The sequence below is a fragment of the Aptenodytes patagonicus genome, chromosome 2 (assembly GCF_965638725.1).
Source record: "Aptenodytes patagonicus chromosome 2, bAptPat1.pri.cur, whole genome shotgun sequence".
Classification (NCBI taxonomy): Eukaryota; Metazoa; Chordata; class Aves; order Sphenisciformes; family Spheniscidae; genus Aptenodytes; species Aptenodytes patagonicus.
The window spans coordinates 145,811,557-145,826,592 of NC_134950.1; the positions used below are offsets into that span (position 1 = coordinate 145,811,557).

The 15,036-nt window shown below is 36.5% G+C and overlaps 1 protein-coding gene across 3 annotated transcripts in view; it reads right to left on the reverse strand.

The window, feature by feature from the left end:
• ANKIB1 (ankyrin repeat and IBR domain containing 1) overlaps positions 1-15,036 on the reverse strand; it is a 102,280-nt gene that overhangs the window by 43,851 nt on the left and 43,393 nt on the right. For all 3 annotated transcript variants that reach the window (XM_076331523.1, XM_076331524.1, XM_076331522.1), the window contains exon 3: positions 3,987-4,287. In XM_076331523.1, coding sequence (XP_076187638.1) covers positions 3,987-4,287 — 301 coding nt within the window. The remainder of the gene's footprint in view (positions 1-3,986; positions 4,288-15,036) is intronic.

A 15,036-nucleotide genomic window follows, 5' to 3' on the forward strand; every position in this document is an offset into this window, starting at 1 on the left:
TCAAAGGCAAAGCAAATTAGAGCAAGAATTGGTTTAGTCAATTGAACAGTACATATTGTCATGATAACATAACCCAGTTTATATAATTAAATGGGGAACTAGCAGTCTAGTAGCTGGATTCATCTAATAAATCATATCACAGACAGTGAGAAATAGAATGATAATTTGTGAAGAAACACAAACCATGAACTTTCATGATGAGTTTAAAACCAATTGATTTTACAGTCTGCACTTAAAAGCTGCAGCCTAGCTCCAGAACCACAATTTAGTCTGCAGTGACTGTGATTCTTGCCGACATTATAGTCTGCCTGGATCTTACTGTGTGACCCCATTTGCTTCATGCTCTTGAAATTGAAACTTTTGAAGAACTGTGTCTACCTCTAATACCACTGTATAGCCCCATTTGGGGGCATGAGGCAGAAGACTCCTTGCTCAAATCCCTTGTAAATTTGAAGTCTATGTTACCTGGGTTTCTCAAGTGCAGAGAGACAGAACACAAAGAAATAAGCGTTTCTGTGGATAATGTAATTTTTTTTTTTTTTTTTTTTTTGCAGTATATCTTGATATAGGTCCAACTGTAAGCACTTTATAAATCACTGTAATAGACATAATATTTCACAAATGTGAGTAAGCAAGCTTGTAAATACCAGAAAATTAAATACGTTGGAAACTGGTTACTAAACTTTTCTTCTGTTCACCATTTCTCTACCAGAAGCAACCATTCTCATGTTAAACAATTTTATGTGAGTGTTTTTCACCAACTTTGCCCAAAAAGATTGTTAAATGCTAAATCCTGGTATCTCCCATTTTCTGACATGACATGCACATTTGTCCTCTAATGTACAATAATGTTTAAAAGCAAATGGATCTTCTTGGGGAAGGCTAGATAGAACAACTGTGACTGAAAATCCCTGTAGCCAGAATTTATCAGGCAGCTGGATCAAACAAGTGGCATTAAAAAAGAGAACAAGAGAAAAGTACAGAGCCCTTTGCAATTAATATTTTTGTTTGTTTATCAAATCTAAAAAGAATTGACAATCAAGATAAAAGCAGTATTAACATAGACCTAGGAGACAGCCTGATATTTGTTTACAAATCAATCGCATCAAAAGAGGCACTAAATCAATCATATAACCATACAAATAAAGAAAGATTCATTCTAGTTGACAGGAAGAGCAAGGCAGTACCTGTGTGTAATTCAGTTACCGTGTACATAATTAGCTGGGTCTGAGTATAATTCAGCTAGCAAAGACCGCACAGTGGCTTGCCTCCCTGGTGAAAATCAGTAAGTGTGTAAATAATTTCTAGGGACACGTTGAAGACAAACTGCTAGTGTGGAGCTTGTGGAGCTGTAACAACATGGGGCAGAGAAGAGAGAAGGTACAGGGGCAAGATTCAGGCTGTGATACTGGAGGTTAAGTATCAGTATCTAACAGCAGCATCCTCTTAACTCCTCTCAGTACTAAGCAGGGGACCAGAGAGACAGAGGCTTAAGTTATAGCACAGAAAATGGCATAAGGAAGATGAGTTTCCATTCGTTAGAAGCGCAGAAAACTAGGAAGGATGATCTTTGTACTAACAGAATGAAAGAAGTGTTGGCTATTGGAAATAAAAAGACACTATCTGAGCTTTTAAAGAGGGGACTAATGAAAAAACAGAAGATAAGGAGGAGCATCCAGTGCTCAGTTGATAGTGCACAGCTAAGGCTGGGGAATTGAAATGACAAATTTTAAATGAAAATTTTCAGACAATATCTGGAAACTTTACAGAATACAATCAGTGTAACAACGTAATACCACAGAACATATTATGTGAGACTCACAGAGAAGTTCACAGTATTGGAAGTGTGGTGCTATTTACCTTTAAATAAAAAAACCCAACCCAAACTCACAGATAAATAAACTAACTCTATCAACAAATACCAGAGAATCCCAGTGGAATACAATTCTGGACTTAAACAAAAAAAAGCTTTGGTGACCACCTGACCAAAACTGTAACAATGAAAGTGACATGCTGCCCATGAACAGAAATGTTGCAAGGGCACAAGTCACAAAAATAAAGGGAACTTCAGTGACTGCGTCTCCCAAGTATATTGAGAAAATGCTATGCTAATATATGATGCTTAAATTAAAATTTCAGACTACATAAGTGATTGAATAATAGACAAAATAATTAGCGAACACATGAGAGGAGAAGCAACTCCTGACTTTGTCCAGAGTAGTCTACAAGACCTAATTCAAAATGTTACCATCGAAGAACCACTCAATAACAATTCCCAAAATGTACTTAGATTCACCATTCCTGCAGATGCAGAAAAAAGACAAATAATCCGCTGCCTACTTTCAAAAAGTGGTACTAAATAAAAGTGTGGAAAAAAATTCTAGAAACATCAGAAGAATCTGTGAAGGTAGAACAACGGGACACATTCATACGGGAAATAAGAAGCTGAAGTTGTCTCCAGATGAAGAATATGTAAAGAACAAAATCTGGAAAAGGTAAATGTAAAATCACAGTGAAGAAGGCTCTGAATGGTTTTTGAGCAGTATGCCAAGTGCATAACAACTCAGAATAAATCATTTTAAAACATCACACAGTAAAGCTGTCAATGTGTTTGTAAAGTCGGTCGCTGGACAAAGTGCAAAAGCAATCTCAAATAACATAAAGCAGAAAAGTGATATGAATTGTTGGAGTCCAGATTCTCTGTGGATGTACCACACATGCTTTACGAAGGACAGAAAGGAAAGTCTGTTTCAAATTGAAGTCTCAGCACAAGAGGTTCTAGAACAACCTGTAAACCAAATACTAATATAAATACCCAGCACCAGATGGTACTTATTCATGAGTCCTAATGGAACTCAAATATGAACTATTTATTATAATATGCAACTTATTGCTTAAATCTGTCACGGTACAAGATTAGAAGGTGGTAAAAGTAACACCAATACTAAAAATAGCTCCAGAGAAAATCAGGAAAGCACAGGGAGAGCGTCAGTTTTACTGCAGAGAGAGGTCACCAGTGAAGTCCCACAGGTGCTGGGACCTGACTGTTTAAGATATGCAGAAGTTATCTAGAAAAGCAGGCGAATAATGAGGTGATAAACTTTGCTGATGATACTAAGTTAATGAGTGAAGTGTAGTCTCAATAACCATGAAGTTATACAGAGAAGAAAAATAACCTAAATTTTACATATAAATGCTGAACTCCGAATTAATCGTTACCACTCAAAATACAAATCTTGATGTTATAATAGACAGGCTTATGAAAATGTTAGTTGTTTTTGAAAATATTAGATGTCTGTTCTTGTGTTCTTTAAATTAAATTACCAGCACAATTAAATACTAGTCCTCATTACTTGGTATAGTTCAAAAATAAATTTGGTGGGAGACCTTCAAAGTCATTATGATTCCCAATTACTCATTATTATCCACTACTTTCACAAACATTAAAGTAATTTTTAATTTGTAAAAAGGTAATTATCTTTAAGTATGTTAGCACAGATGTATGGCATCCTCTAAAAAAGCTGGGCACTGTAAAGATATCAAACTTGTTCTTGAAACATGGACAGCATTTCCCAGTCTCAGCTACAGAGCAGAATAAAAAGAGCTCTAGTCTTCTCTCAGGCAGTTATTTCACTTCTCTTTACACATACAGGTATGCCTATGCCTACCTTTAAAACTTTTTCTCCAGTGTTACAGTCTTGTAATTATTTCCAATTTTTATAAGCTTACACAAGTCGTCTTCATGCTGAGGAGTTTATGTCATGAAGTTAATCTATATGTAATCAATTTTTTTCATTGTTCTCTACAGACAGTGTATGTTTTGGGCTGTTTATCTTTGCAATTTTTCCAATTAATGAAAAATAGAATTAAAAAGTTATTTCAATATACTGTATCAGATTTTTTTCTCTGAAACAGCTTTGTGAAACACCGTGTGTGTCATTTACTAATACCAGTATATAGACTTGTGACTATATATGAACTTTTACCTCGACACAGGTTTTCATCCCTGAGGCAGCAGCATAGTGCAAAGGTGTATTTTTTTTGTTATCAACAGCATCAATGGCTGCTCGTTCATATTGTCCTTCATCCAGCTTTGCTCCCTTCCACTTCAGGATCATTTGCAGACAATCTGCTCTTCTGCAGTCATCTTCTGAGGGTCGTGTCAGGCGAGGATGAAGAGCTCCTTCTGAGATCATGATCTGAGGTCCCATACACAGTAAGTGCATAGATGTCTCATTGTGCACATTCCGTTTATTTGGGTTACCATCTCTAACAAAAAGGAAGGTTCTGCAAGGGGGAAAAATGGAAGAAAAATAATTAGCACACAATTCCACTCATTTTCTTGAAGTGGGAAGGGTCTATTATGACAGCTCTTTTTTCTTCTTGCCAAGATTTTTATTAGCCATGTTAGTGATAAACATTCTTAATAGATAATTTCTCTTAGGATTCAAGAGCCAAGATCTGGATGAATTACTGAAATATCATTAAGTACCATATATAAGTACTTTGTCAGTGTATGACATAAATTTTAGTTGGCAAAGTTTATTCTAGAATTCTGTGTTGTATTGCAATAAATGTTATTAAGTCACAAGATTGATGAAATAGATACTTTCTTTTTTCTACTCTGTGTTCTGAATAGTAGTGCATTTGGTAGTTTGCAAACAGATAATGCTAGAGCAATTTCTTAAAAATTCATTCTCCTTTCCCGTATCTTTAGTCAGATGTCAAGGCAGTACTTACTATTTCTTGAAAACATATGAAATAACTTTTCCTGCTAGCACTACATGCATTGAGGAAAGACTATTTGCTTTCTCGCTCTAGAATATATGGAAGTGCAACGTAACACAAACCCTCACCGATGCAGATGACAGAGGCTGGCAAGAATTTAAGTCTTCTCTTGAATGCTTTAGAGGCAGTTCAAAGTGGACAATAAACTATACCGGCAAAAAGGACCAGCTTAGGAATGAAAGGGAAACAACAGACTGATTCCTGGAACCACAACTCTGATTCCTGACAGCTCCTGAGACAACACAGCTCTCTGCTGCTTCTTGCCAGCAAGGAATTACAGAAGTTACAATCCAGTTCTGAAATGGAAGAACTGAGACATATCATACAAGCCCTGTGAATCCAAACTTGCTTTAGCCTTTTGAGGTATACTAAAATAGTAATTTTTTTCTTAAGGGAAAGTGAATGGTAGGAAATGGCAGAGAAGAAAGACCGCCTCTTTGTAGGACTGGGGTCAGAGAGAAGCAATGGTGAAAGAACTCCCTGTGAAGGTAGGAAGGACAGTTCCCAGAGAGGTAATACCAGGCTAAATCAGAAGCATGGCACATACGTTCAAGAAGTCACTGCAGAAACACTTGCACTGTTCCCATAAGCCCCCTCACACGTAAAACCAGCAGAAGTCACTGTTCATCTCCTCTCCAGGCTGTTCCCTGACTCCGAACAGTTTGCAAGTATGAAAAAAACAGTTATTCTGGAATCCTTGTTAAGTCAATACAGGGGACCAGCTTCCACCCTCCCTGCCCTCACCCCTCAATCACTTTCAGTTTAAAACAGGCAACTATGCCACCTGAAGGCAGGCACTGCCTAAATACAAACCCAGACCATACTGCTCTTGGTGAACAGCGGAGAGCAGAAGAACTTGGTAACCAAATTGACAAAAGAAAATGTTATTTACCTCAGTTATTGCCTGTGCTATCGTTACGAGTCTAAATGCCACCTCCCCTTTCCGTTGTCCCTGAATACATCCCACCAGGCACTACACAGTATGCCTTTCTCTCTCACAGTTCTCCCATGCTTTGTTCAGGACAAAGAATAATCCTGAAACTATTTTATTAATAAAGGAAGAGGCTATATAGGGTTGGTGTGGAATTTCACTTTTGGAAATTATTGAAAACAGACTGGACAAGTACTTCAGTAGAAAAAATTAGGCACAGCTGATCTGGTCCTGCGATGGAAGGATGTCTTGATGATAGCCATTTGGTCAGCCGGATTTCCGTCCTTTCTTCCCTCTGAAAATCTCTGAACAGTTTGAGTTCAAAATAAAACTTATTACTAAAATACTGTTCTTTTAAATAAGGGGTAACAAAGTATTCAGAGGAAAAGATAAAAACAAAACAGTCTCCTCTTTGTTGCCCTATTTTGGCAGCAAAAATGTTCCTTAGAGAAATCTCTCTTTCATTCCATGGTAGATGATATGATAGATCCATTTGTTAGGAAATATGAATATGCCAAACTTGAGATTAAAGATGTTGCCAAAAAAGTGACAGCACATTTTGTTTGCTTGGGTTTTTTTTGTTTTCAGAGGAATGCTTCACAGCCAATTACATGAAATAATAAGACTAACCAGTATCAAACACTATCCAAAATGAATTTGCTTGTTTGAATTAGCTTTACATAATATGATACTAGAGACAGAAAGAAAGGAGGGGAAGGAAGGTGGGAAAGAACAGAGAGACAGGAGGAGGGAAAGGAGAGGGAGGGAGGGAGGGAGGGAGGGAGGGAAGGAGGGAAGATAACTCATCAGGGGATGAGGAGATTAATTCTATAGAGGCTTTGATATGAGAATGCTAGATGCCTTAGGTATGAGGTTTTGCAGGTACCCACCGCAAAACCTGGATATAGAAAATACAAGGCTAAATCTAAGCCATCTTGGTCTCTGTGAGATGTAACTTTGGAGACTCACTAAAATCTGAGCTTCTCTACTTTTGCAATAAAATCTATTTTATTGTACACCAGTATCTTTTCTTCTGTTAACCCCCTTTCACAATTTCATTTGTTATATTTTTACTTCAAGTAAAGATCACCCCCAACTTAGCCTTCAATGCATTTGTAAACTGCAGTATGAACAGAAAAATGAAAAGTTGTTCATTTTTCAATTCAGAGTCCTTAAGTCAAGAATAAACAAAGTTGTTTTTTTTAATTTTATTACTCCCTCCTCCCCCTACCCATGGCATTTACTATCCACATGCCTCCTAATGTTCCATCCCAAAACTCTTGCATCTTCCTTAAGAAAAAAAAAAATAGAGATCACAGCACTGGGAAGAAAGAGGCAGCGGCTAAAGATTGTAAAAGACTTCATCTGTGGCTCCTTTTTCAGTAGGTTTTAAAACTAGATAACACTGATGTTCAAGTCAGTAGGCCTAGCTATTTCTACCTGACATCTATGACACAAAGTTTGTAAAGGTAGCAGACATCTGTTACCTTCAAATTTGCTGTGGAGTAAGTAGAGAAGAAAGGGTGATAAAGAAGGGGCCAGATCCCTTCTGCAATCACTACAGTGGACTGCCGTACAGTAGCAAAAATACCAGTTTTTTGAACGCAGAAGCATTCAGCAGGAATCCCTGAGGACACACAATTGAGGAAGCATCGAGATTAAAGGCTTCAACTGGCACAAAGGCATAGCACCAAGCTCACAGTACGAAGCTAACAGAAACGATTCAGTATTGCAAAGAGGGTGGACTTTGTCTTTCACATCAAGTGCCTGAACTCTATTTCAAAGTTCGCACTTAGACTGTGTAACATGCTGGATGGCTGCACTAATTAGACCTGCATATTTTGAATGTCAGGAGAGTCCTTTGGGTATTTGTTAACCACAGCTTTTCTTCCCACTTCAAGTTGCTTTATATTCAACGTACCGATTCCTGCTACTTCTCTAATTCAAAGTAAAATGTTACTTTAAAATTCAGTGAAGAACTGTCTGTGGTTTCTGTATGACACTGAACCAGTACTTGAGTTTTTTGAATTGCAAGGAGACCTTCATTGTCTCCTCCCAAACCAGATGAAGTTTCTCTAGTATCTTTAGCTATCTAATCATTACCTTCTAGGCTTGATAATATTATAATGTACATTTCTGTTTTCAATATTTAGCTCTTTATCATCAGTGGAATTCCATGCTGTGGTATTTTAAAGCATGTGATTCACTCCTCAATCAGGTTACAGTGCATCTGATTTCAGAATAGCACAGTGTTTTTGTGGTGACCCATGAAAGCCATAAATCAGACACTTTTTCTTACAAAACAATATTTTACACACAAAAATATTAATAAACTCTGCTAACATAATAGCAAGGTTAACTGAATCGTATCAATTAAAGAGATCATCCTGCCTATATTCATCTCCCTCCCTTTATTTTTTAGAAAACCGTACTATATTTTTCTCAACAACTCTGACAAAATTCTCTTTAATAATCCCAAACTATGGGGATTTCATCCCTATTTGACTGACTATATGCTGTAACCTATTAGTTTTCCATTACTAAGACTTATGTAGGTTTATAGAAGAACCTTTGTAGAATACACAAATGCTGAATGGATACAAATGCTCTCCCATAGCTCGAGGTAGATATTTCATCTTATTCTTAACAGTTCAGTGATGAGATGGTTCTGCCCTAGGCTGAAACTCTATGCATAAAAGTAGGATTTGAAGGCTGTCAAACCAGTACACCTTCTTAAACCCAAAATTTCTCTCTAAAGGGTTAAACGATAGTATAAAAGGTAGCTTCAGTAGTGAGTAACTATTAGTATACATTTTTTCCACCATAAAATTAAGCTCTTGGGAAAAAAACAATAAAATTCTTGTTTTAAGAAGTTATGTATATCCTAATCTAAAATGAGAAGTGCTTACGTCCTGCCTGCTTGCAGATTCTCTGTTCTTAAACAAATAGAAAGGCACCTTTCTGTATTAACCAAATGATGAAAAGCTCTAGGATGGATTTAAATCTTTTGAAGTGTCACTGTGCTGTTTTACTATTGCTTCATTGCACAAAGAATATCCCTACTCAAATAAGTCTATCAGCAAGGTAGATTTTCAACCCCTGCAGCAAGATCCAGCAGATTTTTTTTTCCAAGAGAGAAATCCAAAAATCCTCCCTAGAACGCTATTCCCTTACCTAAGCTCAACATTTGCCCTTCTGTCAAAGTTATCTGCTAAAAAAATGTCCAACAGTCTCTAATTATGTTGAAAACTTCAGTAAGAACCATATGCAAATTTTCAAGAATAATTTTGTGGCATTTGTAAAAAACACTGTTGGGCTTGGGGAAAAATTAGGTTTGATTACTTGTTCTCCTTGCTTGTCACGCAGCTTCTGTGTCTTATAAATGGGTGTGACAAACACCAGAGCTGCCAAAGGCAACCAGCACCTCACTCTGGACACATAAATGGGCTTCAAAGTGCCACAGTATTCCCCCTTTTTCTCTCTTTAATCTCTTCCAAAAGTCAAAGGATCAGCTCTTCAGTGAAAGGGGAAGTCAAGCCAACGCTGAAAAGCCCAACTGAATCCATGACTTAAAGTTCAGAGAAGATGACTAATGTCCAAAAAAGGGTAAATTAATACATTTTACATCCACAAATTCATTATTCGACAGGGCCCCATTTTTACCAGTGGTATGTGGTGCCTAAGACTTTCACAGAGCAGTGCTATTAGACCCCTGCAATTTGGCTCACAACTTCAGAGGTATAAAAAGCTAAACTTTGCCTAGAAATGTACTGATAGAGTGAAAATATGCATTGCCTATAGGAAATAACACTTAACCACAAGGCAGCCAGACTTTACTCTAGTTGCAATTTCCAGATTTTGCTTCAAGCTGTAGCTCTTTGCAGAATGCAAACTTGAGGTGACAAAAGCGTGAAAAAAGTGTTGAAAAAAGTGTCAAAAAAGAAAGGGCTGTAACATTCACACCTACTACTGTCTGTATTTGCAGAAAAGCAGCAAGAGACTCAAGATCACAAGGCTGTGAACTTGAATAATAAACAACTGGCACATTCTCTCTCTCCAGGAAATTAACATCAACACAACCATTTCTTCAGGTTTTAATAAAATTTTTCATGTTTGGGGCATGAAAACCACCATATTTACAGTCTCTTTGTATCTCTAAATAAATGCTATATATTTATAGCTATATGTATGTATACACACGTGTATATATAAGTATGCATATAAAAACATATGAAAATGTACTTATGTATAGCAAAAATAAAGCCAAAATAAAAACTAGTGTAAAATGAAATTATAAAGGTAGTTCTGACAGCTGGAGACCAAAGCAAGTCTGAATCTGCTCAAAGACTTACTGATTTTTGAATGTAAAACATTTATGTATACTATATAAACTACACAGCAAATTGCACTGTTGCTTTAGGCAAGACAAGTAAGGTACTAGAAAAAGGTGAGCTGCAGCAACAAGGTAAACTAATCTGCACAGGGTTCCCTTTCACAACATCCCCTCTGGTCCTTGGGTTAGATAGTCCATGTAAGTCCAGCTCGCTATTAAAAAAGTTACACTGTGAACTCCAATGCAGGCATAAACCTAAAGCTCACAGACTTCTGAGTTAAGAGAAGTATGGGTAAGCCATGAGTTACAAAAACATACAGGAGGTCCAAGCCCTGTTACCCAGTAATTTAAAACTCATATGCAATGAATCAATTCATACAATTATTGAATCATTCAGCTTCCAACACAGCAGGTCAATACTGATGCATTAAAACCTTGAATAATCATGGTTATTTCATTAACTCAAAGCACTTTTCCCCCCAAATGTACTATAACAAAACAACCACAGCGTACTAGCAAGCACTTGAAGAAATCTTTTTAGGCATTACTGACAGCTGTCTAGAAGTATGAGCTGGTTTAAATAATTTTGTGAAAAGTATTATTATTTACCGGATGTTGAAAGCCACATCTAGTAAAAGTAATTATTAATATTTTTATTCATTATATAGTGCTAGAATATTCTTTATTAGTACTTACAGTTTCTTCTCTCTTTCATTAAGATTCTTAAGTTTCTCCTACAGCCCAGGAATCTCCTGCATGCAGTAAAAACCTGGGCAGGAGACAGTGACTATTGCTATTCTAAGATAAAGAATCTGCTGACAGATCATTAACCATTTATCAAAGACAAAACACAGACTATTATCCTGACTTTTTATAAGCCTTAAATTCAGTTGGCCCCTTGCCTAAGAACTGTTACTAACACTACCAGAATTCTCATAAACACTAGTAATATCCTGCCAAAGTACGGAGCGAGGTTATACCAGTGGTCATTTGGGCCAACAGCAAAGGAAGCATCTGAGAGGCTGTCAGTGATACTGTCTCCACTTCTGATGGAAGTCTGTGAAGAGCTAAATCTTCCTTCCAAAATTTGAAGCCTTCACAGACACGTCAAGATCCCTTACAACAAGTACGCTACTCTGGCCTCCAATTCTGTATTTTTCCTGAACAGAAATGCCTCCCATTTGTTCCCATTCATATGACTCCTATCAAGTATGGTACATCTGGCAAAATGGGTTAAATCCATTTCCTGAGTACTCAAACAATTTCTGCAGATTTTCAGAGAAAACCACCAATTTGAGAACCAAGTCCATACTACAGCACATATGAATCATGTATTTTACTTAAAGCAATCTAAGGTTCAAATGGAAATCTTTGACTCTGCCAACATATGCTCTTCTAGGCCTGTTTCACTTACGGACTTAATGTAATGCTCACTACAAAAATACTGCCTAGAACGCAAGCACTGTCTTCACTCTCTCCTAAACTGGCTCTAAAAAATCTTTTTCACTGTATTGCTGTCATTTCACCTATGGTTTCCCCAAATAGCTTGTTTCCAAAAGACTATTAAAGTGATTAAAGGTAGGTCAGCACCTGGGTCTGAGTTCCAGTTCTGGTCTGACTCATGTTAACGTAGTAGCCCATCACCTAAAGACACCTAAGAAAGGTCTTATACAAATATGCATCAATAAAGAACTTGCTATTCTCTTTACTAAAAAGATGCAAATAGGTTGAAAAGTTTCTTTGGTTTAGTGGTTTTGTGTCAGCTAATATGATTAAGTACGACCTTCTATAGATAGATAATTATAAATCATGCTTTATATATGGTTCCTATGCCTGTTAGGAGGAACAGCAGCACCAAAACACAGAATTAAACCATTCCTGATGCAAAAAGGTATCAACAACATCCTTAAGTTATCCTTAACCAGAAAACTATTGTATTTATTTATGAGCGACTTGAGCTTGGCCTTCCCATAGACAGTGAGGAATACTGTTTCCATGATCCCATGCCACTTCTGGCTTTTATTTCAATATTCTGAGTGAGATTTCAAAAGAAAAAGAACTGAGTGCCAAATTAGAAGTGGCTTCCACTGGAGCTGGCTGCTTACCAGTAGCTTTTGTCACTATGAAATTCCTTTTGTGAGGAAATGGCCTCAAGTTGCGCCAGGGGAGGTTTAGATTGGACGTGAGGAAAAATGTCTTTACTGAAAGAGTGGTTAAACATTGGGACAGGCTGCCCAGGGAAGTGGTTGAGTCACCATCCCTGGAAGTATTTAAAAGACATGTAGATGAGGCACTTAGGGACATGGTTTAGTGGGCATGGTGGTGTTGGGTTGACGGTTGGACTCGATGATCTTAGAGGTCTTTTCCAACCTTAATGATTCTATGATTCTATGATTAAATGTCTTCTATAATGCAAAATCTGTTTGATTCTCATCTCTGTCTCTGGCCTTTTCTTCTATACATTTCTTTACAGCTAGAACCAATTCTCGAACTTAGATGTCATCCTTCCAGCCTTCTCTCCAAATCCCTCCTTTGAACACAGTTTTTTCCAAAAAGACTATCCACACTGAATTCTCTTCTCAGATGACTGTGAGACTATTATTTTTAGATTAGTTTCAAACAAATGTCAGATGAAATAATAAGCATGAAACTACCAATGAATGGGTTCATCTCCACCATTTAAACGCATAGCTTTTTATCTCTGCGCAGGGACCATTATCTACATATTAGCTTGTAAATCACCTAGCAGTGTATGACATCTAGTATTGATATTATTTATATAGCAATAATGATGAAATTACACAGCAAATACAACAGGCTTTGCATCATTTCTATTCTTTCTATTTCTTAAAAACTATGAATGTATTACAGACATTGTCTCATCTTCCTCTATCCCTCCCTCCAGAAAAATCCTTTCAATCCGTATGTTGCTTGATCTTTATTGACACTAATTTGTATTTTCCTTAAATGTCTCAGTGAAGTAATTTTATCACATTTAAATTGAAAAAAATGACAAATTTAAAAAATCAAATCATCCACAGTCTATATTTTGGCCAAAAGGAAAACTGGGTTTATATACAATGTCACTGAATATTTTAGCTGGATATTGCATTTAGCTATAAAACTTAATTATTTCTGATAAATTTACTTCTGTTTATCATAAACTGCAAGTGTCTCAGTCATTATTCTGCTAACTACTGAGCCAACAGATCTCTCTGGTAAGGAAGCCACGTGTGCCTCTAACCCCAGGGTGAAGTTAAGCCATTTGACACAGTGATTCAGCAGTTACCATCAAGTCGACAGAGTCACAAACTCTACCTGGTAAAAAAATTAGTTGAAATAAAGATTCAGTCATTGTGGCTGGTGAGGACCAAAGCTCTACTCGTCTACAACACAAATATAATTTTACTTTGCCTGTGGTAAAATGATCACAAGGGTTCTACTAAGGAGAACAGACAACACAGAATAAGAAATCTTTAATAGTGTACTGCCTTAATATATCTCATCTCACCAGTCACTAACGAAGCGATTTTATTCTGCAGTATCTGATTTCCAAGGAAAGAAAAATAAGAACAATGTGGGGAATAGATGATTGTTTTAGTAAGAGCATTTAAACAGTGTCTAAACATGTACAGGGAAGAGCACTGCAGTTCCCACTTTTCTAAAGGGTGCAGAAAAACCTAGCAGCAAGAAGAAGCAGTAACTCAACATATCTTTCATATTCCAAAGTATTTAGTAGGTGACCAAGCTATATAAAATAACTAATCTGAAAAGGGTCTTACAGAACCAAAACCCAGGTATTTTTCAGCAGCTGAGCAGAATGACAACAAAACATTCAGATAAACACCAGTGCTCGTGCTTGGATGGATCAACGCTGCACTGATCGTTGACCACAGACCACGAAAGTGAAACATTTAACACTATATCACAAGCAGTATCTCCCACAAGTAGCATTCATGTCTGATATTGTAAAACTGTGAAAGTGTTCAATTTACAGCTTTGCAGGTGTTTACTATTTGATTTTAAACTATTTAGCATATTCTAGGACGAGATTAATCTTCTCAGCTCTGGAGATTTACAAAGCAGACAACTACAGCTGATCCAGTTCTTTTAGATTCCCTTTATAATCAATGGGAAGAAACATAAAATATTTTAGGGTCAACTTCACAATAAAATGAATTGTGCTGTTGCCTTCACTAATTATTCTGACTAGCTCTATTACCTAGGTCTACACTGACTATAAAGGAAGTCTAGCATGAATAATTCCAATGCAGACATACTTACTTTTATGAATAAAATTAATCTTAAATAAAATTATATTCTAATATTCCATTTCTCTGTGTAATCATTGCTAATTAAAAAGAAGCTTGTTTTTTGTTGTTCAAAAGTGAATAATCTAGACAATGGCATTCTAATAAATTATTCAGATGAAATATTATAATATATTGTAATATTTTAAGTTATTAAAACAGGACAGAATTCTTTTGTTGTGTGGGAGAAAGGGAAAACAGTTAGGTCGATATCTTTTACACTAAAACCGGAAGTCAAAACTTTTAAAAACTACTTTTAGGAAAGAAGCATACGCAACTATTATACCTTCATAATTTTTTTTCCCAAATGAGCTGTAAAATTGCGTGGAAAACATCAAACGAATTTTATCATTCAAAGAGTTACCATGAAGAACAACAAAAAGAGAAAAAAAAGACTCCTCCAGGATTTTTGAACAACCTACTGAAAATGTCCATACATTCAATACAAATTTCCTTACACTGGGACCCCATTGTTGTGGTTAATAACTCCATTTTTCCCATTTGCCCTTATTAGACAAAGAGCTGCTATTAACCTTCTTATTTTTCTTTTGCTCACATTTATAATGGAATTACAGTTAGGAGAATAATTTAAAAGGGAACACCAGTCTTACTGGCAAAGCATAGAATAGATTTTCAGAAATTTGATAAAGAAAGAATATATCTTGTAGCACCTT